Here is a 24,535-nt window from a genome sequence, read left to right as displayed (position 1 = left end):
TGAGACTGAACATGCCGGCCACCTTGAAGTATTGTTATCTATATCTTCAACAGTGTTTACATCGGAAGTGGGTAGAGTTTATTGGCTGTTCGTTTATAGATGCCAAGTTTGGTTTTGACTTCAGCCACACGTTCGATGCCGTCAGAGCCAGGGAAAGTCTTGAGGATTCGTCCCATAAGCCATTTGTATGGGGGTAAGTTGTCGTCATGTATGAGAACGATTGTAACTGCTTCGAGAATTTCAGATTTTTTGTACCACCTGGTGCGTTCCTGTAGGCTAAGGAGGTAGTCTCGAGACCAGCGTTTCCAAAATTGTTGCTGAATTTGTTGCAACCGTCTAAACCTGGTGAGCCTCGAGATACTAGCATCTAGTAAGCAGGGTTCTGGTATGGATGTCAACGGACGTCCTATGAGAAAGTGGCCTGGAGTGAGTGGTTCCAGGTCATTCGGTGATGATGAGAGCGGTGTAATTGGACGCGAGTTCAAAATTGCTTCGATTTGAGCGGTGAGAGTGTTTAGTTCTTCATAGTTAAGAATCGCATTTGCTGCTACTCGAATGAAATGGTACTTTGCAGACTTGACGGCAGCCTCCCAGAGACCGCCAAAATGAGGTGACCTTGGAGGAATAAAACGCCACTCGATTCGGTCCACTCGACAGATTTCCTTAATCTGTATCAGGCTTTCACTATCGAATAATCTCGCTAGTTCTTTGAGCTCGTTTCGGGCGCCGACAAAGTTGGTTGCGTTGTCGCAGAATATTGTACGACAGAGGCCGCGCCGGGCGATAAATCGTCGGAGTGCTGCGATGAATGAGGCTGTAGTTAGATCTCCGACTGCTTCTAAGTGGACTGCTTTCGTGGTGAAGCAGACGAAGACAGCGATGTATCCTTTAATGATTGTTCGAGCCCTTGGCTGGTAGCGTAGTTTAAAGGGGCCACAAAAGTCAACGCCAGTGGTCAGGAATGGACCTTCTGGTGACACCCGTTCTGGTGGAAGATTGCCCATAAACTGCTCTACTGATTTTGGTTTGACACGGAAACAGCGTTGGCATTTATTGAATTCTCGACGAGCCATGTTTAGTCCATCTAGAGGCCAGTACCTTTGACGAATTATACCGAGAAGTGCCTGTGGAGCTGCATGAAGCGACTTTAAATGATAAAAAGAAAAAATTAGATCAGTTAATAAATTTCTTTTAGGTAAAATTATTTGATGCTTAGAATCATAATTAAAAGGAGCGTTTTCCAGTCGTCCTTTGACCCTGAGCAAGCCATCTCTGGCTATAAATGGGCAAAGATTTCGAAGACGACTAGTTTGTTCAACTTGTTCAGAATTTTGAAGGCGATTGAATTCATTTTTGAATTCAAGAAGCTGCATATTTATGATTAAGCCGTTGTGGGCGTGATTACTTTCCTCCACAGTGGGAAGAGTTGAAAGCACCGCAGTAGTTTGAATTTTTCGTGCTTTATTGTAGAAACGATATACGTAAGCGAATATTCTCTCAAGTTTTGGGAGTGAATCGTTGTATTTTACGTTTTGCATTATGCTGTAGTATTGCGGATGTGCTGCGGTGAGCGCCTTGTTGGATGATTTTCTTTCCGGGATTTCTTCAAAAGAGCTGATTGTTGCTGTTTCTCGCCAGCTTTCATGCATTGAAATTAAGAAGCTTGGTCCTTGGAACCAGAGAGATGATGATTGTAAGGTATCAGCTGTACAACCTCTTGAGATCAGATCTGCCGGATTCATTTTTCCATAAACATGTCTCGATTGCTCTGCTTGTGAGAGTTCTTGAATTCTGGCTACTCTATTGGCGACGAATGTAACCCATGTGTATGATGGTTGGGAAATCCAGGCTAAAACAATCTGTGAATCGGTATGATAGAAAATATCGTTGATCTTGAGTTGGAGTATTTTTGTTAGCCTGTCAACTAACTCGGCCATCATGACTGCTGCTTGGAGCTCTAGTCTAGGTAGGCTTGTCGACTTTATTGGACTAACGCGTGATTTGGAGCATATGAGCTGGCAGTTTACTTCGCCTGAACGACTTAGTGAACGTAAATAGCAACACGTTCCGTATGCGGCTTCGCTGCTGTCCGAGAATGCATGTAGTTGGATGTCAACATATTCTGATTGACCAAGAAGATGCCGAGGGCAGGACAAGAATTTGACTTCATTTAGCTGCTGAATGTAGCGATCCCATTGAAGGCTAAGCTCCTCTGGTAGTGGTGAATCCCATCCTAGTTTAGATTTCCAGAGCTGTTGCATGAACAACTTACCTTTTACGACGATTGGACCGATTAAGCCAAGAGGATCGAAATTCTTACCTAGATCAGAGAGCACTGTCCTTTTGGAAGTCTGATTGTGAAATTCGGGTACATAATTTAATTTGAAAAGATCTTCCTGTGGTTGCCAGGTCAATCCCAAAGTTTTGACTGTCTCGGAATTATTTATGATCACAAAGGGCTCTCTATGTTCTTCTGGAGTGTCATCTAAAAGTCGGTCGTTATTAGCACAGAATTTTCTGAGTTCAAACTGCCCTTTTGCTAAGATTGAGATGATATCTTTCTTAAGTTGATTAGCTTCTGAGAGGTCATTAGCTCCTGTCATGAAATTGTCTACATAGACTCCATTTAAAACCGCATGTGCTGCTTTAGGAAATTGAGCCTCTTCTTCATCTGCTAATTGAACGATACATCTGGTGGCTAAGAAGGGAGCAGATGATGTGCCATATGTCACTGTATTCAGGAGGTAGTATTTTAGTATTTCATTCGGCTCATTGCGCCAAACTATCATTTGATATTTTCTATCGTCTTCGTGAATGAGAATTTGTCGAAACATCTGACGAATATCTGCCATGAATACGTAAGCAAATGTGCGAAAATTGATTAAGCTGTAAATAAGTCGGGCTGTACGGTTGGTCCAACCATAAGCAGGTCATTTAAAGAGAGATTTGTTGAAGTCTTTGCCGAACCGTCAAAAACTATTCGGAGTTTTGTGGATGAGCTATCCGGTTTGACAACGCAGTGGTGTGGTAAAAAATAGTTTGAGGTTGGTATAGTCTTAATTTCTTGCATGTGGTGAAGATCTATGTATTCGTTAACAAATGCTCTGTAAGGCTGTTGCAGTTCCGGTTTGGAGATGAGCTTGCGTTCAAGCGTTTTGAATCTTTTAGAAGCTGTGTTCAGTGAGTTTCCGAGTTGTGACGGGTTTCGTCGAAATGGAAGACGGACAATGAAGCGACCAGAGCTTGTTCGTGAGAAGAACTGCTTAAAGTGTTTCTCACATTCTTCTTCCTCTTGGGAGAGAGTCTTAGACGGAGCCTTGTAGTCTTCTAGGTCCCAAAATTTATGAGGTGTCCTTTCTAGAGAAGAGAGTGTGGGAAGTGCTGTGGTTGCAATGTTGCAGTGTGAAAGCGGCAGAGGTTTTGATTGCAGTTTGCCAGCGACTACCCATCCAAGTTCGGTACTCTGTAAGATAGGAAGGTCGATAGCAAGGCGATATTGTTCCTGTTTCAGAATAGTAAAGAGTAGCTCCGCTCCGATGAGGATGTCAATTTTGCTCGGACGATAAAAATGAGGATCGGCTAGGTCAAGCCTTTTTAAGATATCCCATTCGTCGACATTGATGAAGCTATCAGGATGGTTGCCAGTAATTTGTGGCAAGACGTGAAAGTCGATTGTTTTAGAAAATTTACTGAGCCGTGAGTATATGGACGTAGTGATTATGTGACGTATTGTCGAGGTGGAGTTTCCAATACCGCTGATGGGCAGATCAGTCCGTGAGCGCTCAAGACCAAGCTGTGAAGCGCAAGATTCAGTTATGAAATGTAGCTGCGAACCTGAGTCTAATAGGGCTCTGCATAAGAGAGGTTGGCCGTATTTGTTGAGGGCCATGACAAGCGCAGTGGCTAGTATAATTTGAGAGCGAGTTTTGGTTTTCTGGTGTTCTGATACCAATACTGATGTTCCGATAGTGGAGTTTGAGCTTGTTTGATCTTTTATTATGGGAGTGGTCAAAACAGGTGTGGGCTTAGCTGTAGAAATTTTATCAAGCGAAGATTCTAGTCAAGGTTCCTTTGAAGGAGTTTCAGGTTGTGCAGATGATGCAGATGATGCGGATGATGCTTTTAAATGATCATGCAGCAATGTATGGTGTGGCTGCTTGCAAGTGCGACACTTATCTAAGCTGCAGGAATCAGTTAGATGGCCAGTTTTGAGGCAGTTAATACAGAGTTTTAACCCATTTGCTGAATTGTAGCGTTGTTCGGGTGAAAGTTGTAGGAATTTTCGGCATCTATATATATTGTGTTTCGTACCTGAACAATAACTACAGAGCTTTTCGTGTACTGCGATGAGAGACGTTTGCGGTTGTTTATTGTCCTTTTTAGGTTTAATATTCTTTAGATTCGAAGTGTAGGCTGCAGGAGCGAGACATGATTTTTCGTCTAGATTGAAAGCTCGGTTTTCCAAAAACTTCTTGAACTCATCAAGGGTTGGAAATCTATCTTGGGAACGAATGTCATTCCATTTATCTAACGATAGGCTGTCTAATTTAGTGCACATCAGGTAGATCATGGGATCATCCCAATAGACTGTAGGCCTACCCAGTGATGTAAGTGCACTTAAGTGAACGTTAAGTTCATCCAAGAGCGTACGAAGTTCCGTTGCGGAGTTTCTTGAAACTTGTGAAAGATTAAAGATTCTTCTAAGATGCTAATGAGCTATGACTTGCTCCTTATTATATCGAGATACAAGTGTTTTTAGAGCTACCTCGTAATTGGGTTCGTTAACCTCTAGAGCGCGAATGCTGCTAAGTGCCCTTTCACTAAGCGCTGATCGTAGGAAATGAAATCGAGTGATGTTGTTCAAGGCCGGATTGTTATGGATTAAAGTAACGAAAGTTTGGTAAAACGACGTCCAATTGACGTAATCTCCCGAGAATTTAGGTAGAGGTATCTCTGGCAGGCGGATTGGTGTGCCTCCAATTGTAGTGTCTAGTACCGTACGATTCGTAGGTTCTGAATCCGATGGATGCCTGGCATCGCTAATTAAATTTAGTAGTGCTGGACGAATTTCAAAATAAGTCTCTTCGAAATCACCTCTGATTGGAAGAGTAACTTCGTTCTCGTCAAGCTCTTCAATTTTTAGTTGGATTGCTTCGAAATTAGTTCTCGTCGATTCGAGAGATTCTAATCTAGTCTCGAGTTCAGCGGTAAGTGCTGCAGAAGCGCGTTTTAAGAATTCTTTCGTTCTACCTAGCTGGCCGATGATTACTTGGCGTTTTACTCTAAGCTTCTCTAACTTTACTTCAGCCATTTTGAGATAATCACTTCACTTTTAAATAATAAAAAAATGGGTACTCACGAAGTTCTTTGGTGTTACCAATGTGTTCCGTAATGAGAGGTGATGTGTTCGTTCCGTTATGAGGTGATTTGTTGCGTTCCGTTATGAGGTACTTTGTTCCGTTGCTGTTCCAAGCGTATTACAGTTGTGTTGAGATATCTGGAGTACCGTTGAGGTGATGTTGGTTTTTATTAATCTCCCACGTTTATGCAGCGTTGATGCGAAGAAATGATGTTGATTGCAGTCTCGGTGTGAATTAGGACGTAGTTTGTATGTAGATTGAAATTCCAATAAATTAAATTGCAGTTAATGCGACAATTAATCACCCTACCTGTTATGAACCATCCAATGTGAATATAAAGATTTGATTAGAAGCAGCTTTTCTTGTGCGATGAAATGTAATTATTAATTTGTAATCCAATGTAATATTCACTGGATCACGTCGGGGTCACCAATGTATTGACCAAACAAAGCTCTTATGGCGCAACGTCGCAATTACCTTACTCAAAATCCTAGTAAGGTAGCTGCTGAGAAATAAAAGGCCGTGTTGTCTTTATGAGGCGTCAAACAAGAATGATTTATTATAAAAATGCTTAAAACTAACTTACATGGTAAAGAAATATAAGAATATAACAAACAAAAGAAAATAGAAGAAATGCAAGCCGTTAGGCTTAACATCAGAGCAAATTCGTTTAGCTATGTACAAGATGAGCAGTTAATGCGTACGAGTGTTAAATGATTATATATATGTTACAATGTGTATTATGTGAGTATGTATGTTTTTAATAATAACAATAGGGTAAATTATGATTAGATGCTGCCTTGAGCGAAAATAAAAGTAATTCATAAAAACATAAATACAATTAAATAAATTGATAAATGTGGTTCATGTTGAGACTGAACAACCCTTATTACGTAGACACAGTGTGAGCACTAGGAAAGGGAGAGAGGGGTTGAAAGGAGATGTCAGTGCACATTGGTTTTGAATTCCTGAATATTGCAATAGCTGGGAAAGACAGAGTGTGGTAAGGCATTCCACATTCGCATAGTACGGCTAAAGAACGAATCTCTATACTTGACAGTACGACCGAAGATGGGCTCGAGGGTATATTGATGAGTTTTCCCAGAAGCGCGAGTATTACGGTTGAACTGTTTAAGGGGAGGAATGCAACTGGCTATTTCTCTAGAGCATAAACCATTAAAATAACGGTAAAACAGGGTGAGACAAGAAACATTTCGACGATGTTCAAGTGACGTAAATGATCTTATGATGGTAATATCACCAATCAATCTAAATGCTCTACGTTCAATACTATCCAAGAGGCTTAAGTAAGTTGCAGGAGCACCAGCCCAGATATGGGAGTTATACTCAAGCTTTGGACGTATATAACACTTGTTAATAACAGCCAGATCAGAGGGGGAGAAAAACTTCTTGCATCGCCTTAGAAAACCCAAACATCTTGCGGCATTTTTGGCGACATCGCGTATGTGATCGTTCCACAAAAGGTGGTTGGTGATACACATACCAAGAATATCCAGATGTTCAGTTTCCTCGATGCAAGTGCCATTTATGGATAATGGCAGAGGGGGTATATTTCGCTTTAACGATACAAGACAGCATTGCGTTTTCGAAGAATTTAAATTCCACGCGGTTTCTTATTCCCCATTGCTGTTTAGGTCGGAATTTAATGAGCTTATCATATTTTGTCGTTGCAGTTCCACATCCGAAGAAGAGGGGTGTGAATCTGAAAACGAATATGAAAAGCTAAGAGTACTATCGTCAGCGAAACAATGTATTGGATTAGATGTTGCAGACAGGAGATCATTAATAAAAATGAAAAAGAGTGTTGGAGATAGAACAGAGCCCTGGGGCACACCGAAATTTATTACTAATCCAATGAAGGAGGGATTCATGCAAACCGAAAGCACGCATTTTCGATAAGAGAGCCTGATGCCAAACCCTATCAAATGCTTTTGAAATATCTAGTGCAATAATCTTACTTTCTAAAGCTAAAGCTATGTAAAGATTTGTTCCACTGTTCGGTGAGATGAACCATGAGATCACCAGTGGACCTATTGCTACGAAAGCCATACTGTCGGTCATTAAGAAGCTTCCGTTCTTCAAGATATTTCTTGAGCTGATAATTAATCAGCGTTTCCATGACCTTGGAAAGAAGGGACGTAAGTGCAATCGGTCGATAATTAGACGGTGAGGAAGATTCGCCTTTTTTGGGAATAGGCTGGACAAATGCGGTTTTCCATCCGCTCGGAACGAGACCTGAGGAGTAGGACAGATGAAAAAGCTTACGCAGTGGTTTTGCCAGCGATGAAGAACACCTCTTCAGAACAATAGCGGGGATACCATCTGGACCAGCAGATTTGTGTATGTTAAGATCTTTTAGGACCCTCGCTACGGTACGAGTGCGAAAAAAGATTTGCCCCATAGAATCATTAACTCGCTCAAGTACAGGCGGAGTCATAACACTCACTGGCAGAGTTGAATTGGCGGCGAACTGCCTAGCAAAGAGATTTGCTTTCTCTAAGGAGCTAACAACTGGAGTGTCATTCACAACGAGCGTAGGAACCGAGGAAGAGGAAGAATTCCTCATATTTTTTACAAATGACCAAAAATTTTTACTGCCTTTGGGACATTGCAGTATTTTTTGCCGTAATTTTTGGTCATGTAAAAATTTGGTTCAACGCCGTTAATGTACAAAATTATCTCATCCTATAGCTCTTGAATTGTTGCTGGTTTATCGACGAACACCATTTCCAAATGATAGAAGTCTAAAGTGAAAGATGTCAAATAACTTGATTTTGGCGATGGATTGATATTGCTACAACGTGAAATAACACGGGCAATGAATTTGTTGCACAAAAGAGCCATTGTTTCGTTAGCTCTGTTTAGCAAATGGCACCGACACGTTGAAACCATATATCTTACTCAATTACTTACTTAAGGTTTCGCTAAAGTCCTGGGTGAACTATTAAACTTCTCCATCTAGCTCCGTCCCTAGCTAGTTATTAGCGCTGCACAGCCCGTACAGATCGTCATTCCATCTTCTTCTTCATTCCCCTTCTATGCATACGGGACCATAGATTACGCGAAGAACTTTTCTCTCGAAAAGATCCAAGGTGCTTTCATCCGCTTTTGTCAAACCACATATTGTCCACATCAATATCTTCTAATTCGGGCCATAGAAAGATCGTTATCATCACACCATTGACAGTAACTGTCTGACGACCCTCATTTTAGAAAAAATACGGCCCGATGTTGCCGAGAGCCCATAAACCACACCAAACAGTCACTTCTTGCAGGTGCGTTGGTTTTTCGACAATCACTTTTGGATTACCATTCGCGACAATTCTGCTTGTTGGCGAATCCACTGAGGTGAAAATGTGCCTCAACACTGGCGATGATTTTCTTCGAAAATTGATCATACACTGTTGCCATTTCTTGCCACCCTTCTAACGATTGACACTGCTTAAATTGGTCAGTGGTGGAGTCAATTACACCTCGTAGGCGTGTTAATGCAAGCCTTTATGCATAATGTTCATCATCGACGAGCGTGGGAGGTGCAATTGTTAAGCACGACGACAAGTTGAGGTGGACGACTCTTGAACCACATTATCGCTAACAGCAGAAATATTTTCTGCAAACCGAGCTGCACGAGCATGCAATGTAGTTTTTGCATATAATACAGACATTTAGACGATTAAATTGACCAACTTTCAAATCGCAAATTTACCTGACGTTTAGATGTGGTTAATATTTAACATCGGCCCTTAAAATTTAACAGTTATATTTACCTGTAAATTTACCAAACTCGTTATGACGTAAAAGAAGTTTTACTTATACAAAGACAAAATAGGCGGTGGGATGCCACCCACACTGATAACTTTCCATCCTGTCTGTCGATTTTTCTTGCTTAAAAGGTTTTTAGATTTTTGTTGTCAATTGAACTATTCTAAAAAGTTTAAAAATGAATAACAATATTTTGCATATGATAAAATAGTTTGATTTCAAAATCTTTTTTGTTGACGAGAATTTTTAGTCGTTAACCAATTTTTATTAATTTTAGTAGCATTCTTCAAAAGTTTTTATTTCTTATACAAACAAATACAAATTGGATAAATTAAATTAATTTTAAGTCAATACTATTATTGGCGACGACGACAAAAGTACAAACAAAAAAAAAACTATACCTACATATATCCTATCCGACTCGGAAAGCAGTAAATCAATGATATCAGCTTCATTAAAAAACGAAAACCATATGACTCAAAACATGGTCAATTTTATCGGCGCGATTGAATCCATCCGAGGATGAATTTGATTTGTTTGTAGAGCGGTTTGAAAATTTAATGGTTTTAAATAAAATCACTGATGATAAGAACACAAAATCTTATCTTTTTAATCTTGGAGGAAAGGATCTGTACAAAGTTATTAGAAATGCGTAAAGACCAGACACTATTGAGAACGTCGAATACGCGGATTTAAAAACATTTTAATCCGCAAAGAAACAACACCGCAGAACGCTTCAAATTTTTAAGTCGCAATCAGCACCAAGATGAATCAATTAGTGACTACGTCATTATCCTAAGAGAACTAGCTGACACGTGTGATTTTTCCACTTTCTTGGACGATGCTCTTCGGGATCGATTCGTGCTTGGAATCAAAGACAACCGTGTGAGAGCAAAATTGCTTGAAAAATTCACTTTAAAATTTTAAGACGCAATAGATCTAGCGAAGGGTGACGAAATGGCAAAGAATCAAATGAATGTAGTGCACCCAGGACAATGGCATCTGGTGAGATCAATGCTATTTTTCGATCTTCAAAACACAATTAATCGACAAATGAAAAGCATGAGAAATTTGAGCGTCGAGGAAGGCAAAACCAAGCTAATTCAGAACCAAAGATAAAGAATCAAATGAATTGCTACAAATTTAAAAATCGAGCTTGTCAAGGAAGATTACACTACGTGGATGGTGCAGTTTTAGATACGTATTCGACACCCGAAACCTTATCCTTTTCAAGGTAATACTGTTCAAACTTTTTACATATGCTTTTTCTTGCATGCAATATAAAAAAGTATCTGCAGTTAAGCTTTCACAATTTATTTAGCAACTAACCTATCAACAGATTTTACATGTTGCTTCGATACAACAATTGTTTGTATATAAATAAGTATTAACAACTCTAATCAAAACATAAAAACGTTGCTATGACTATTTTCCTTATAACTTGACGCATTTATTGACAAAACTAAATGTTTATCATTTCAGTTTTTGAATAATTTGAACAAGTTCCTGTCAATTCTGTGAATTATTTAGATAATTTATCTATTGAAAAGATGTCTTCTAATTACATCCATGAGATAGCCCTTTCAATGGGTTTTTCTCTTAATAAGGAACTTCCAATGGCCAATGAAGAAAACAAGCAACTTCTACTTCTAATTGATAATTTAAATGAAGAAAAATCTTTATTGCAAATAAATGTACAGAATTTCAATGAACGAGCCCAGAGGTTAATTAATCATGCAAAGAACTCAGAAGTAACTCATGCCCAAAATATGGTAAGAACCTAATTATGTTTAGTTGAAATTACATACATACTTCATTAATAAGAGCACCTACAACTTTCATTAGAGTCTAATTTACGCCTATCAATCGGATATGAGGACGGAGCAACACATGTGCAAAATTGCTGAGCGGGAAATTTCAAAGTTAAAAATTGATTTGAAAGAAATCCAACAAGAAGAAGCAGCACTTTGTCAATATGAAGATACAACAGAAAGTAGGTATATGATTTTTCGTATTGATTTATTACTTAGTGTAGGATTTTTTCAGAGATTTATGTTAGATAACGCGAAATAGGGTCCAATATTAAGGAAAAGGCTATTTGCTAAAGCCGAATACTTACAGTAAAATTTAGGTTTCTTAAGCTTACCAAGTATCAATTAAAGTTTTCCATTTATTGTAGCTAGTCATTGGCCAGGTTAAGGCGACATAAGGGACTTGAAAGTAAAGCTAGCAATAGACGATGAACATGTTGGTGTGAACATTTTGGTTAACCCTAAATATCTTACGAACCGAAAACGCTAGAGACTTGAATTAAATTTTATATAATATATTGTAACGTGATATCAAACAAGTATATTTTTTGAAAAAAATCCATTTTACGGTTTGTTTTATAAATCAAAAAAACTGAAAAAAAAATTTGTCACCTCCAAAATTTTACGACTAAAATATGATTTCATCTCCAAAACAATTTTGTGCAACGAAGAATAATGTTTTTGACATCTGATAAAATTTTGAGAAAAATCGAATTGACAGTTTTTTTTACAAAAAATAAAAACCTAAAACAAAAATTAATAAAAGTTGGTAAAAATTGATTTTCGACTTAAATATCTTTTCAAAACTTTGAGATATTGGCTTTAATTTACTTTTATCTTTCAAAAAATATCGTTGTCAACATTCAGTAAAATTTTGAAAAAAATCGAATTGACAAAACTGAAAAAAAAATTTGTCACCTCCAAAATTTTACGACTAAAATATGATTTCATCTCCAAAACAATTTTGTGCAACGAAGAATAATGTTTTTGACATCTGATAAAATTTTGAGAAAAATCGAATTGACAGTTTTTTTTACAAAAAATAAAAACCTAAAACAAAAATTAATAAAAGTTGTTAAAAATTGATTTTCGACTCAAATATCTTTTCAAAACTTTGAGATATTGGCTTTAATTTACTTTTATCTTTCAAAAAATATCGTTGTCAACATTCAGTAAAATTTTGAAAAAAATCGAATTGACAAAACTGAAAAAAAAAATTTGTCACCTCCAAAATTTTACGACTAAAATATGATTTCATCTCCAAAACAATTTTGTGCAACGAAGAATAATGTTTTTGACATCTGATACAATTTTGAGAAAAATCGAATTGACAGTTTTTTTTACAAAAAATTAAAAACCGAAAGAAAATTAACAAAAGTTGGTAAAAATTTACTTTCGACTTTTCAAAATTTAAAAATATTGGCTTCAAACTTATTTTATTTCACAGAAAATATTGTTTTCGATATTCAGTAATTTTTATATAAAAATCCAACTTTCCGTTTTTTCATAAAAAATTAAATCTACAAAAAATAGTACGCAAATTTGGTAAAAATTGATACGAGTACATATAGACAAACTTTTAAGAAAGACAAATCGACAGACGGGATGGGAAGTTATCAGTTCGGGTCGCATCCCAGCCTTTTTTTATCTATCAAATCACGTCAACTTGTGTCAAAATGACAGCTGATCATGTATTTTCATTCAACTGAAAGCTGAACTTTATCACTTTATGATTTATTTATTTTCTGCACAATTTCATTTAAGGTTTTTTGAAAAAGGTTTCTTTGTATAATTCGAAAAGAAATAAGCAACATTTCTTTACATTACAAAATGCAAATCAGGATGGACTTGAAGTTTGCTTGAGTAATGTTTCGTAGAAAATTATGGTTTTGGTGGTTTTGCACAATCAACTGAAGTTAGAGGATAGTGAAGTAAAGTTCCGAGTTCGAAGTTTATGACACTTGAAGAACACTAACTACTTTTTCTGGTAAAAATTTACGCTCAAAGAATGCAGTGTTTTGTTGTGTTGTCTGAACCTGCCCATTGCAATTTGGTTTCTTTTATTTCAGAATCTGTGTATAGCATCAGTTTCTTTCCCTCTGTTGTTTATTTTCTTATCGTTTTCAACACTGAGCATATTGCGATGAAATGTTGCTTTTAGCATAGGGTTCAAGTTGATTCTGATTTAGTTTCGTATCGTTTGTAGTTTAAAGGCAAGTTTTCACCTCTGGTCTTACAGATCGTCGATATCATATCTGCACTTAGATCATCATGGAAGTAATTCTTAGTTCCAAAGTCATTTTGGAGATGCTTCAACGTCAATCTTCTTGAAATATCTTGGATTTAGTCGCGGAAGCTTACAAATTGGGCGGACTTAACTTTTTCAAGGAGTTCATGTAATTAATTAGTTCACTAACATTATATTCCCTACACAGCCTAAACCATTCATTAAAGAATTGTTTTTTGGAGTTTTTTAAAAGCGAAGCCATTTCAAAAAGCTAATGTTGGTTTATCATCTTCTTCATCTAATCAAGATGAAGCTTTAGGGTGTATGTGAACAATGTTGGTAATTTAGTCTCCGTGAACATTTTTTTAACAAAATATCTTTGGAGTTTTTCTACTTCTTCAAATTGCCAGATTCCCCATAATTGTGCTGCACAGCACATAATTGCACGAACCACTGCTTCAAATATTCTATGCTTTTCAGCTTTTCTTCCAATAGCGCCTCGAAGGAGTTAGTAGGACGCCCAGATACTTGAATTTTTAAACCTTTTCTAATTCTTGCAAACCGTTAAGTTTCATTTCGGAAAATTAGGATTTTTGACTTGCTCGTGTTTAGCTTTTATTCCATAAGTCATAATAATGTTTCTAGTTTGTTGATCATCAATTGCATCATATTCAATTGTCAGCCAATATTACTAAGTCATCCGCGTATATAAGAATTTAGTTTCCATGTAAGATATAATTTCTGGTTGGTGTAAACTGAAATCATCCAAGAAGAGAGAAGAAATGAGCAGACTTTTGTTGCTGTCTGAAACCATTCGGATAATATATTATTATTTCATACAGCTGAGCGATAGATGTTCTAAAACTTCATCAGATAATTAGCTATAGATGGTATTCGTTTGGAGAATTTCCGTAACGAATGTAAACTCCGATAGAAACTCTTTTTACTTTCAAGCTGTTTAATTTTGAAAGTGGGACATTTTTTTAACAATTTAAACAGTTTTGAAATTCTTACAAACAAGTTAATAGTTTGACTCAAAACTAAAACTTTTAATGCAAGGAAAATGATGACATAAAAAAGAAGAATCCTGAAACATAAATATAATTTCAAATATAATTTTCAATGTCGCTGTTGGATTCTTGTTTTTTTGTCTGGGACTCCTTTTCTTTATCATACTTCACTGTTTTTGCACTTTTCGTTTCAAATGACTATGCTCCAATATCTTTCAAGATTCTTATTGAAAAAAAAGTGTCTTCAACTTGAATGAAGCTTTTTTTGTATGAACGCTCCAACGGCAGTTGATCGGTTTATTTTTACATAAGATTTACAATCACTCCAGAAAAATTAAATTAAGCATTTGTTGATACCATCTTAAAAATGTTGTTCTTTAATTTTCTAAACCTTTTCCAACTATTTACATCTTGAATTAACGGCCCAACGTCAATGCCAATGTATGTACATCTACTTTCGTGTATACTTTTCTTATATATTAATACACTAAGATAATGCAAGAAAATTATTGTTAGTATTTTTGTTTCCATTTTCAAAAATATTCTGCAATTCATCATAAAACTTTTCAAGAAATACACCGCATGGCCGTGAAAAATTGTTGGCTATTCGAATTGAGCTGCTTCGCGATGCAATGCGATGTATTTTTCCGGAGGATCTATTCAAAACGCTTATTAGAACAGATACCTCGAAAAAATTCTTCTTTTTCGAACATTTTGGAGAAAAATTTGTTCCAAACGGATACCTTAATGTACCTGAATAAGTTGCTTCCAAGATATTGTAGTCGGATTTCTTTTAGCAAATTAAACCAATGAAATGGATGATATTAGTTCGTAACTGATTTTCTTGTGGAAATAATTATTATATAAATTATGTTTTTAGACACATCCCTGTGCTACAGAGTACGGTTCTTGATCTTTTATACGCGTTGAATGATGACTGCTCACCCGGTCCCAATGGTATTCCCGCGATAGTATTAAAAAAGTGTATAGCAATGCTTTAGTTGAACCCCTTACGTTCTTATTCAAACTTTCTCTAAAAACAGGCAAACAGAAGTCATTTCTAACACCATTTTTTAAAAGCTTTCTTGCATTCCCAAATTGTTTGAATAAGTTGTTTGTGAAAGTGGAGCATTTTTAAGTAAAAATCTCATTTGCGAACAGCAAAATGGTTTTGTGAGAAAAAGATCAACCGTTATAAATCTCCTCACATTCCCAAACATATGGTCAAACGCTTTAGAACAAGGTTATAAAGATGACTGTGTATACACTGACTTCTAAAGCTTTTGACCAACTTAGCCACGGAATTATTAACTTCCCATAGGAAGTTATTGTAATGGGTTCGATTTGTCAAATTGAAAATTTTGACATTTCTCGACGTTTCAAGGTCCCTAGAGTCAAAATAAAAGATTTTTAGAAAGATGTCTGTGCGTGTGTGTGTACATGTACATACGTTCGTACGTCCGTATGTTCGCGACGTTTTTTTCGTCGTCCATAGCTCAAGAACCAGAAGAGATATCGATTTCAAATAAATTTTGTTATACCGATAATAAGGCAGAAATATGCAGAAAAGGCTTTAAAGAAAATTGCGTTGGTGGTTTTTTTACCATAGTAGTTTGAAAAAAAGGTGAACATTTTGGTTAACCCTAAATATCTTACGAACCAAAAACGCTCGAGACTTGAATTAAATTGTATACAATATATTGTAACGTGATATCAAACAAGTATATTTTTTGAAAAAAAATCCATTTATCGGTTTTTTTATAAATACAAAAATCTGAAAAAAAGTCGAATTGACAGTTTTCTTACAAAAAATTAAAAACCGAAAAAAATTAACAAAAGTTGGTAAAAAATGATTTTCGACTCAAATATCTTTTCAAAAATTTTAGATATTGGCTTTAAACTACTTTTTTCTTTCAAAAAAATATTGTTGTTTACATTCAGTAAAATTTTGAAACAAATCGAATTGACAGTTTTTGTACAAAAAATTGAAAACCTAAAAAAAATTTAACAAAAGTTGGTAAAAATTGATTTTCGACTCAAATATCATTTCAAAAATTTGAAATATTGGCTTCAAACTATTTTTATTATTTTTTGTCTTTTAAGAAATATTGTTTTTAACATTCGATAAAATTTTGAATAAAAAATCGAACTAACAGTTTTTTTAAATAAAACTCAAATAAAAAACAATACTTAAACTTGGTAAAAATTTACTTTCGACTTATTGTTTTCGATATTCGGTAATTGATACAAGTACATATAGACAAACTTTTAAGCAAGACAAATCGACAGACAGGATGGGAAGTTATCAGTGTGGGTACGACCCATGATCCCAGCCTCTTTTTTTTTATTTAAACTTAAAGCTCTTGGGTTTCCACCACTTTTCTTAGCTTCGATCAAATCATACCTGGAAAACAGATTCTATGAGATAAAATTTAGAAATTGTCATTTTGAAACTTTTGTTGCTTAATCTGGTGTCCCTAAGGGAAGCCATCTTGTCCCTTTTCTATTCATCCTGTCTACTAACGACGAACCGTCATGTCTACGCTCAAGTGAAGTTTTTATTTTGCTGATGACATAAAATGTTGTAAGATAATAAAGTCCACCCAAGATCGTATTCTTTTAAAAGAGGCTGGGATGCGACCCACACTGATAACTTCCCATCCATGTACTCGTATCAATTTTTACCAAATTTGCGTACTATTTCTTGTAGATTTTATTTTTTATGAAAAACGGACTGTTGGATTTTTATATAAAAATTACTGAATATCGAAAACAATATTTACTGTGCAATAAAATAAGTTTGAAGACAATATTTTTAATTTTTGAAAAGCTATTTGAGCCGAAAGTAAATTTTTACCAAGTTTTAGTATTGTTTATTTTTAGAGTTTTATTTTTTGTAAAAAAAACTGTCAATTCGATTTTTCCCAAAACTTGTCCTAATGTTGAAAACAATATTTCTTATAAGCAAAAATTAGTAAGAAGCTATTATCTCAAAGTTTTTAAAAAATATTTGAGTCGAAAATCATTTTTTACCAACTTTTGTTAATTTTTTTTCGGTTTTTAATTTTTTTGTAAAAAAAACTGTCAAATCGATTTTTTTCAAACTTTAACTGAATGTTTACAATAAGATTTTTTCAAAGATAAAAGTAAACTAAAGCCAATATCTCAAAGTTTTGAAAAGATATTTGAGTCGAAAATCAATTTTTACCATCTTTTATTAATTTTTTTTAGGTTTTTATTTTTGGTAAGAAAACTGTCGATTTGATTTTTTTCAATATTTTTCAAAATGTTGAAAACAATATTTCTTATAAGATAAAATAAGTTTGAAGCCTGAATTTCAAGTTTTTGAAAAGATATTTGAATCGATATTCAATTTTTACCAATTTTGAGTAAGTTTTTTTTTTAGATTTTTATTTTTTATAAAAAAAACTGTCAATTAGATTTTTTTAAAAATTTTTGCAGATGTCAAAAACATTATTCTTCGTTGCACAAAATTGTTTTAGAGATGAAATCATATTTCAGTCGTAAAATTTTGGAGGTGACACATTTTTTTTTCAGTTATATTGATTTTTTCAAAAAATATACCTGTTTCTTATCACGTTACAATATATTATATAAAATTTAATTCAAGTCTCTAGCGTTTTTGGTTCGTAAGATATTAAAGGTTAACCAAAATTTTTACCTTTTTTTCAAACTGCTATGGTAAAAAAACCACCACGCAATTTTCTTGAGAGCCCTTTCTGCATCTTTCTGCCTTATTATCTGTATAACAAAATTTATTTGAAGTTGATATCTCTTCTGGACGACGAAAAAACGTCGCGAACGTACGGACGCACGGACGTACGAACGTACGTACACACGCACGCACAGACATCTTTCTAAAAAAATTTTTTTTTCGGCTCTAGGGACCTTGAAACGTCGAGAAATGTCAAAATTTTCAATTTGACAAATCGGACCCATTACAATAACTTCCTATGGGAAGTTAACAAGAATACATTGATAATTTAAAATTTTGGTGTGGCAAAAATACCCTTACACTCAACCCTTTAAAATGCCAGACGATAACTTTTTCTAAAAAAATGAATCGGTATGATGTATTTGATTATTGCTTATCACAGCAAAAACTCTGTCGAATCTCCACATTCAAAGATTTAGCTGTTCATTTCCGTTCCAAATTAGAATTTGCACATCACATTCATTTAATTGTTAACAAGGCAAGTTCTATGCTTGGTTTTAAAAAACGCTGAGCAAAGGAGTTCAATGATCCCTATGTTACTCTTTCTTTGTACAATTTTTATGTTCGTCCTCATCTTGGCAGGTAAGGACTCGCTATTACGAAATTCATAAAAAACATATTGAATCAATTCAACATAATTTCATTCGCTTTGCCCTAAAGGGTCTTCCTTGGGATGATCCTTATGATCTGCCTCTCTGTAAACATCGTATTCTGCTTCTTCAAATGCAATCTCTAATCAAAGGCGTGTTAACAATGACTTAGTATTTTTTCATCAACTCATTAATGCTTTCTTGTGTACATTTGAAATACCAAGGCGGAACTCATCACCTGCGTACTTTTGACTTTATGCATATTAACTTCCATAGAACAGTAACAATACTGGACATACTACTATTCTAGACAGTTTCAGATCTATCCCAGATCGCTTAGACTATACCACCTCAAAAATGGTATTCGGTAAAAGCTTCCATGTGTCCGTCCCTTCAAGATCCTCCTGGGAAGAAGAGAGACCCCTGGAAGACGATGCGGTACAGACGGTTCAAAGACCGATCACGGAGTTGGAAGTGGTATCTATTCGGAACAACTGAATCTCAGTCTATCCTATAAACTTCCCAATCAATGAAGTGTATACCAGAAAAAAGTAATGGCGATTAAAGAAGCACTATCCTGGTTCAAAGAAAACGTTACATCTTGCAAGGATATACGAATCTTCTCAGACAGCCAAGCCGATCTTAAATCTCTCGCGTCTGTCTCCACAAACTCTCGAATAGTCCACGATTGTCGATCATCTCTGAATGAGATGACGGAAAATTTTAATATTCACCTCATTTGGGTGCCGGGCCACAGAAACGGAACACTTCTGCCTAATGTTAGGCAAAAACATAACACTTAATATTTCACAAGCATTTGATAGAGTTTGACACCACGCTCTTTTATCGAAAATGCGTGCTTTTGGTATTGATGAGTCTCTTCTTCGTTGGATTAGAAATTAACTTTCTAACCGTTCAATAAAAGTTGTATTGGATGGTTACAAGTCTGAAATTCATAAAATAAATGCTGGTGTTCCCCAGGGCTCCGTTTTGTCTCCGACACTCTTTCTTATATTCATAAATGATCTTATGTCTGCCACTTCTAATCCGTTAACCTGTTTCGCCGACGACAGTACATTCAGCATCTCATACTCATTTATAGATTCACATCCTTGACTTTCGGATGTGGAACTTCTGACAGCATTGTACAATGGGGAATCTTAAACCGTGTAGAATTTAATGCTTCGAAAACTCAATGCTGTCTCCTGTCGTTAAAGCGTAACACACCCCCTATGCCACTATCTATGAGTGGCACATGCATCCAAGAAACTAATCAACTGTCAGTACTTGGTATGTGTATGACAGATCAACTTTTATGGAACGATCATATATTTGATATTGCCAAAAATGCTGCCAGGTGCTTAGGATTTCTACGAACATGCAAGAAATTTTTCACCCCTTCTGATCTGGCTGTAATTTAGAATACAAAAAAAAGGCTTTCAAAATGATAGGCGATAGACCTATAATCGAAACATTTACATTGCTAGAACACCGCCGCAATGTTTCATGCCTTTCGTTGTTTTATCGATATTTTTACAAACAATGTTCTGTTGAACTAGCCAGTTGCATTCCACCCCTTAAACGATTCAGCCGTAATACTCGCACTTCCAGGAATACTCATCAGTTTAGCCTTGAGCTCAATTTCGGGCGTACTGTCAAGTATAGAGATTGTTTCTTAAATTGCACATCGAGAATGTGGAATGCTTTAGCCAACTCTTTTTTTCCCTCCCATTTTGATGTTCAGAACTTTAAGACCAATGTGCACCGATATCTCCTTTTAAATCCTTCCCTATTTTCCTAATGCTCGCACTGTGTTTAAATATAAACATGTAAAGGGTACTAATAACCCCTTGAGTGCCTGTAAATTATAAAAAAAATAGGAACACCACTTGCTACATGCAAATATCTTCTCAAACAATATGCTCTAGAATCAACAAATGCTAGATGGCCACAGAGTAACACCTGCTTGATATCCCTGTGCAGACAAAGTATAAGCTCTACAGTTGGAGTAATAACAGGACACTGCCTAATAGGAAAACATGCTCTGAGGCTAGGGGTCTACGCAAATGACTTTTGTAGAAGCTGCATGGACGAGGAGGAAGAGGAAACAGTCCAACACCTTCTATGTACATGTCCAGCACTCTCCATTAGAAGGAATAACTTTCTCGGTAATCCCTTCTTCGATAATACCAGTGAACTGGCAACGATTGACACAAAACGTCTCTCTAACTTTATTAAAAGTACAAAATGGTTTGTTTGAGTTTATTACTCTCCCATGAGTAACGTCATTAGTGGTACGTGCGTCAATGACATCTGGACAGCCACTCCAAAATAACCTAACCTAACTTCCATAGAACTAACTATGGGAAGAATGAAGTTTAAAGTCGAATCAGCATTTTATATAACTTAAACTGTTCATCGATTGATTTTAATTTAAATAAGGTATGATTTAATTTATTGTTTAGAACCTGTGCTCCACTATCGTAAACGTCTTTATTTTATTTTTTTTGTGTACTATAATAATTCATGTCATGGAATATTTCTATTCCAAACCGTCTAATACAGGTTATATCTGAAAGTAACGCACTTTTGCATACCCTTTTTAAATAGTATATTTTTTGATCTTGGGGAATTTCAACGCTTCTTTTTATCTTACCCTTTAATTATATAAATGTATACTAGAGAAATACGTTCCTAAAACCTATTCAAAGGTAGTGATACTCAATTAGGCAAGCTTAATACTTGAAATATTGCTCTTATTGTCAAATCGAATGTCACAGAAAACAGCACACCAATTTAAAATTCTCTTTGTCTGTATCCTTACAGTAACTGCCCAAAGAATTATTTCACATAAATTGCTTAATTACACGTGATTCCATTTATTTCTTTTAGATGACATCAAAAATAGAAACAAGACTATTTTTAACCTAAGCAACCGCATAAATTGGTTAAAGGCAGCCTTAATCGAATGGCGTCAATGCATGGAAGAAGGGAACGAAGCCAATCAACTTATTGAAAAATATTGCAAAGATGATCATAAAAAATACTTGACCGTTGAGACCAAACGTCGAATTCTTCAGAACGCAATCAACAAAAAACGCCAAACCTTGATAGATTTTGTAGAAGAACAAAAATCCCTGGAACAAAATCTTGATCGGACGGCAAATCTATATCGAAACTCTCATGCTGAACGCAGAGAAATGGTGGACACATGGAAAACGGCTGTTGGCCAGATGAATCAAAGAGAACAGGATATTCTTAATACCGAAGCTGAGTTTGAAAGAGTTCTTGAAAATTGTCTTATAAAAGAGGCCAAACTTAAAGCTGAAGAAGCCAAATTAGACGAAATGATTGCCAATAATAGAGAAGTTGAGGAAAGAATCGATGAGTTGAATGATGAAACGTCTGATTTAAAGGACAAATTGCAAAGTCTTCTTGATTTAGTAGCGTTGAGAGACAATGAAGTAAATTTAACTCAAAAAATGTGCTGTACAGATTTACATTTTCTTTTAAATTTCTTTACATTTAGGTAGATATTTTGAAAAAAGAGCTCCATGGTTTAGCCAATAGGGTTCAACAGCAACGTCAGAAAAACCGACAAGATGTCCAACGCAAATCAGACAAGGAAAATGAGTTATCTAATTGCATTGAAGGAAATAAAAAACTTAAGAAAAGCCATGAGAATCTTAATAACAAGAATATGAATGCCCAAGAACGACTTCGTGTTCTCGAGGAAATGATTGAATCCGAGGAAAACACCAAAGCAAAACTTTCTCAAGAAACAACAAGAATGAATGAACTTCTATATCGTACACAGCAACATTTAGTAAAGTTTAAAGATGACGAAAAATTACTGGAAGTATGTACTATAAAGACTGCTTTATTCGTAGAAAGCTTAAGCAATACTTATGTTTTAGGTTGAAAATGCAGGGATTCGCTTAAACATTGCAGCAATGAAAAAAAGTATTAAGGAAACCAAAAAAATATTGGATAAACGAACCGAGTCCAATTATGAAGTGGTAAGCTTTTTAAGTCTAGTTTTAAACGAAACTTTAAGAAATAAAAAAATAAAAATTAAACCCTTTAAATATTGCAGTCTCTTAAAGCTTTCCTTTTGGATAAACGTATTGAGAAAGTTAAGGGAATATCAGTTGATACTCAAGAAGAGAGTCAAAACCGATTAGAACTGACTAGACTGGAGGCATATTATAATGAAGTTTCAAAAGCATTGCAAGTTCTTCAGTACCAAAGTACAAAATTGGAAAGTGATATGAGAAATTTAACTATTTGGTATAACAATGACTTGAAAGAAATCGAAGATATGGTAAGTGAGAAAATTTTTAAATTGCATTTCTGCTTACTTTAAAAAGTGAAATGCTTTTAAAATCTATTTGCTAGATTTTTTATTTAAATTGTTTAATACAATTAGAATTCAACAAACTTTGGGAAAAAAATATTTTTAAGGGAATTATTTTAAAAAAAGGTGTTTTAGCTTTGGATTGGATTGGATTAAAAAATACCATGAAATTCATCGAACCTCTTAATTTTTCCATATAAACTGATTATTACAACCATTTTTTGAGTTAGTAAGGGTTTTTAAATTATCCGCGCAAACTTTTCTGATAGAAAAGTTGCCAGTTTTACATCAGAAAGCGAAATCAACGTATAGAAAACTTGCCATCAAGAAGATCATCCCAGAATTCGATTATTCGAATTAAAATCATCTTTGATAATCATGAAAAATAACAAAGCATCTGGCCCTGGTGGTATCCTAGTTGAATCCTATAAACATGACTCTCTAGAGTTTTTGGAATACATCTTAAGTTTCTTTAATAAAATATATATAGTGTGGAGACAGTTCCTAAAAACTTGAGGCTCAAAATGTAATCTGTTTTTAAGCTTTTTAAAATGACCGGTATCAGCCAGAAAACACTTTTAAGTTAGGCTAACGAATAGTGTTGAATACAACAATATGATCAGTTGTTACAAAGCTGCGGGTTCTGCTCCAATATTTGTGTTAATTACTACGGCCACGCGTTTAATTGATGAAAAGAAATGTCTGTACACTTTTTTATTGACCTGTAAGCTGAATTCGAGACCAGTCAATAGGCACAATCATTGATCTACTAGCTTTAAGTAATAGGTTTATCAACCAAACTTATAAAATATTATGATAAAAACAATATTACATTAGTATAAAATGGCTCAAAATTGACTCACTTCAAATGTCAAATAGGCGTTGTTCAACGCTGTGTTTAAGTCCTTTGTTATTTTCCTTATTAGTCCAGTCATTTGGTAAAAAAAGAGGGTTATTTGGAAAGTTTTCCGGGAGTTTTAAAAATTGGTTAATTTATAGGTTTGGGTATGCTCTTTTCGAATTTCAACTTTGCCACCTCGTACCTCGCCGCTCGCGCCACCGTCTTGAAAAAATGGCGTCTATAAACGGTTTTTTATGAATATCTCCTTTCTGACACATTTTACGCAAAAAATATTTATGTACAAAATTAAACTAGACAAAATTTCCTACAATTTATGTATCAATAATTTTTTTTCATAAAATCAATAGTTTCTGGCGTACAAGTGCCACAAAGCATCATTCATCTGGTTGAGCCTGAGTCATCAGTATACGTTTATCTTTCTTAGAGCTATATGGCTTCTAATACAGAAAATTGTTTTATTTGTGACAATTCACTCCTAGAAAATGAAACATTTGAAGTGAAAGAAAAAGGTTTGGAGACTTTTCGTAAGTCAAGTGTTAAAAGAAATGATAATAAAGTTAAACTTTTGGCGGGACTCAAATCAATAGTGGTTCATAATGTGTGTCGAAAACGATACAATAATGAGAAGTTAATCGTTGCATCATTGCGTAGAGGAAGTGATGCTACGAAACCTCAGCCACAACTGTGATCCTCGCACCCTGTATTCGCTGAAGAAATAATAGCAGAATGTATAGCTAAACGAAAACAGACGCGGCTGTGCGTAATGTAGTGTATAGTGTGAGGAAATTGTCAATGAAAG

The 24,535-nt window shown here is 35.4% G+C and overlaps 4 protein-coding genes across 4 annotated transcripts in view; 1 reads left to right on the top strand and 3 right to left on the bottom strand.

Annotated features, from left to right (window-relative positions):
- Window positions 1-56: 56 nt before the first annotated feature.
- On the bottom strand, window positions 57-2,852 carry LOC129945059 (uncharacterized). The gene is made up of 2 exons (XM_056054720.1): window positions 1,257-2,852; window positions 57-1,145 (listed from the first exon to the last, which is right to left on the bottom strand). The coding sequence occupies exons 1-2, from the start codon at window positions 2,850-2,852 to the stop codon at window positions 57-59; spliced, it is 2,685 nt and encodes an 894-aa protein (XP_055910695.1).
- Window positions 2,853-2,881: 29 nt separating this feature from the next.
- LOC129945052 (uncharacterized) lies at window positions 2,882-3,889 on the bottom strand. The gene has a single exon (XM_056054715.1). It carries the CDS (start codon window positions 3,887-3,889, stop codon window positions 2,882-2,884), a length of 1,008 nt encoding a protein of 335 aa, XP_055910690.1.
- Window positions 3,890-4,060: 171 nt separating this feature from the next.
- LOC129945045 (uncharacterized) lies at window positions 4,061-5,311 on the bottom strand. The gene is made up of 2 exons (XM_056054709.1): window positions 4,728-5,311; window positions 4,061-4,670 (listed from the first exon to the last, which is right to left on the bottom strand). The coding sequence occupies exons 1-2, from the start codon at window positions 5,309-5,311 to the stop codon at window positions 4,061-4,063; spliced, it is 1,194 nt and encodes a 397-aa protein (XP_055910684.1).
- A 5,297-nt stretch (window positions 5,312-10,608) lies between these two features.
- LOC129940465 (coiled-coil domain-containing protein 39) overlaps window positions 10,609-24,535 on the top strand; it is a 31,263-nt gene continuing 17,336 nt past the window's right edge. The window contains exons 1-6 of the mRNA XM_056048811.1: window positions 10,609-10,915; window positions 10,989-11,136; window positions 21,410-21,981; window positions 22,047-22,376; window positions 22,435-22,536; window positions 22,614-22,841. Coding sequence (XP_055904786.1) covers window positions 10,694-10,915; window positions 10,989-11,136; window positions 21,410-21,981; window positions 22,047-22,376; window positions 22,435-22,536; window positions 22,614-22,841 — 1,602 coding nt within the window. The 5' untranslated portion in view covers window positions 10,609-10,693. The remainder of the gene's footprint in view (window positions 10,916-10,988; window positions 11,137-21,409; window positions 21,982-22,046; window positions 22,377-22,434; window positions 22,537-22,613; window positions 22,842-24,535) is intronic.

This window comes from Eupeodes corollae, chromosome 1, assembly GCF_945859685.1.
Source record: "Eupeodes corollae chromosome 1, idEupCoro1.1, whole genome shotgun sequence".
In the NCBI taxonomy this organism is placed as follows: Eukaryota; Metazoa; Arthropoda; class Insecta; order Diptera; family Syrphidae; genus Eupeodes; species Eupeodes corollae.
This window is presented reverse-complemented; position numbering and strand designations above follow the sequence as displayed.